Source organism: Geospiza fortis, unplaced genomic scaffold, assembly GCF_000277835.1.
Source record: "Geospiza fortis unplaced genomic scaffold, GeoFor_1.0 scaffold1580, whole genome shotgun sequence".
NCBI classification, from domain to species: domain Eukaryota; kingdom Metazoa; phylum Chordata; class Aves; order Passeriformes; family Thraupidae; genus Geospiza; species Geospiza fortis.
The window spans coordinates 34,178-35,563 of NW_005054881.1; the positions used below are offsets into that span (position 1 = coordinate 34,178).

Sequence of the window (1,386 nt, forward strand, 5' to 3'; positions counted from 1 at the left end):
TTATGGCACCTCGCCCTGCCATAGGCTACAGTTGCTGTCAATCTTCACCGTAACCCCGCCTTCTCGCTTCCTATTGGCCGCCGGTTTGAACGCGGGGGTGGTGGCGCCAGCGGGCTTATTTGCATGGAATGTACCAAGTCTGGGGAGAGCAGGGGGAAGAGTGGAATAGGGCCGCCCCGTCGCCATGGGAACGGGGGACGCCATGGGGGCAAAGGGCGCCGCAAATTGGGGGATTTTCGGTAAAAATCGGGTTTGTCGGTGATCGGGGCAAAAAAACTCGGGACAAGATTTACTGCTCGAGGTTTTTTCCAGTCAGAATGATTCTGTGATGCCAAGACTATAAAGTGACTTGAAATAATAAACAATAATTTATGATGACCGCACATCGTTTAAGTACATATTTTTTCACATTATTATTTTCTATTGACAGCTATATTGCTTACATTGAAGTTACAAGACACTTACACACTTCATGTTTTAGGATATTGGTATAATCTCCTGTGCCTATGCAATCTAATATCAAAATAAACCAAATCAAAACTTCTCATGGATTTATGAAACCTGCTACCTATAAAACCCGAATTGCATTTTTATACTTGTATAACCTGCATCATAATTTTCATACCAACATAACCAGATATGAAACACTTCTTATATAACACAATGGCTAGTATTTGGCTAATCAGCTGTTTAATGCTCAATAGAAAAAAGAAGAAGAAAAAAATCACTGGATGGATAGCTTTTCCCCCTCGGGGGCTCCATTTTCCTCCATTTTCCCCTCAAAGGCTCCATTTCCCCTCATTTTCCCCTCATGGGCTCTGTTTTTCCCTCACGGGCTCCCCCAAATTTTCCCCCAAATTCCCCTCAAAGGCTCAATTCCCCTCCATTTTTCCCTCACAAGCTCCATTTTCCCCCAAATTCCCCTCAAAGGCTCAATTCCCCTCCATTTTTCCCTCACAAGCTCCATTTTCCCCCAAATTCCCCTCAAAGGCTCAATTCCCCTCCATTTTTCCCTCACAAGCTCCATTTTCCCCCAAATTCCCCTCAAAGGCTCAATTCCCCTCCATTTTTCCCTCACAAGCTCCATTTTCCCCCAAATTCCCCTCAAAGGCTCAATTCCCCTCCATTTTTCCCTCACAAGCTCCATTTTCCCCCAAATTCCCCTCAAAGGCTCAATTCCCCTCCATTTTTCCCTCACAAGCTCCATTTTCCCCCAAATTCCCCTCAAAGGCTCAATTCCCCTCCATTTTTCCCTCACAAGCTCCATTTTCCCCCAAATTCCCCTCAAAGGCTCAATTCCCCTCCATTTTTCCCTCACAAGCTCCATTTTCCCCCAAATTCCCCTCAAAGGCTCAATTTCCCTCCATTTTCCCCTCACAGGCTCCA

The 1,386-nt window shown here is 45.5% G+C and overlaps 1 protein-coding gene across 1 annotated transcript in view; it reads right to left on the reverse strand.

Moving 5' to 3' along the window:
• The window catches only part of SMC1A (structural maintenance of chromosomes 1A), a 34,273-nt gene extending 34,069 nt beyond the window's left edge, over positions 1 to 204 (reverse strand). Inside the window, exon 1 of the mRNA XM_031065570.1 lies at positions 49 to 204. Within this exon, the coding sequence (XP_030921430.1) occupies positions 49 to 204 (156 nt within the window). The remainder of the gene's footprint in view (positions 1 to 48) is intronic.
• Between the last annotated feature and the right edge of the window lie 1,182 nt (positions 205 to 1,386).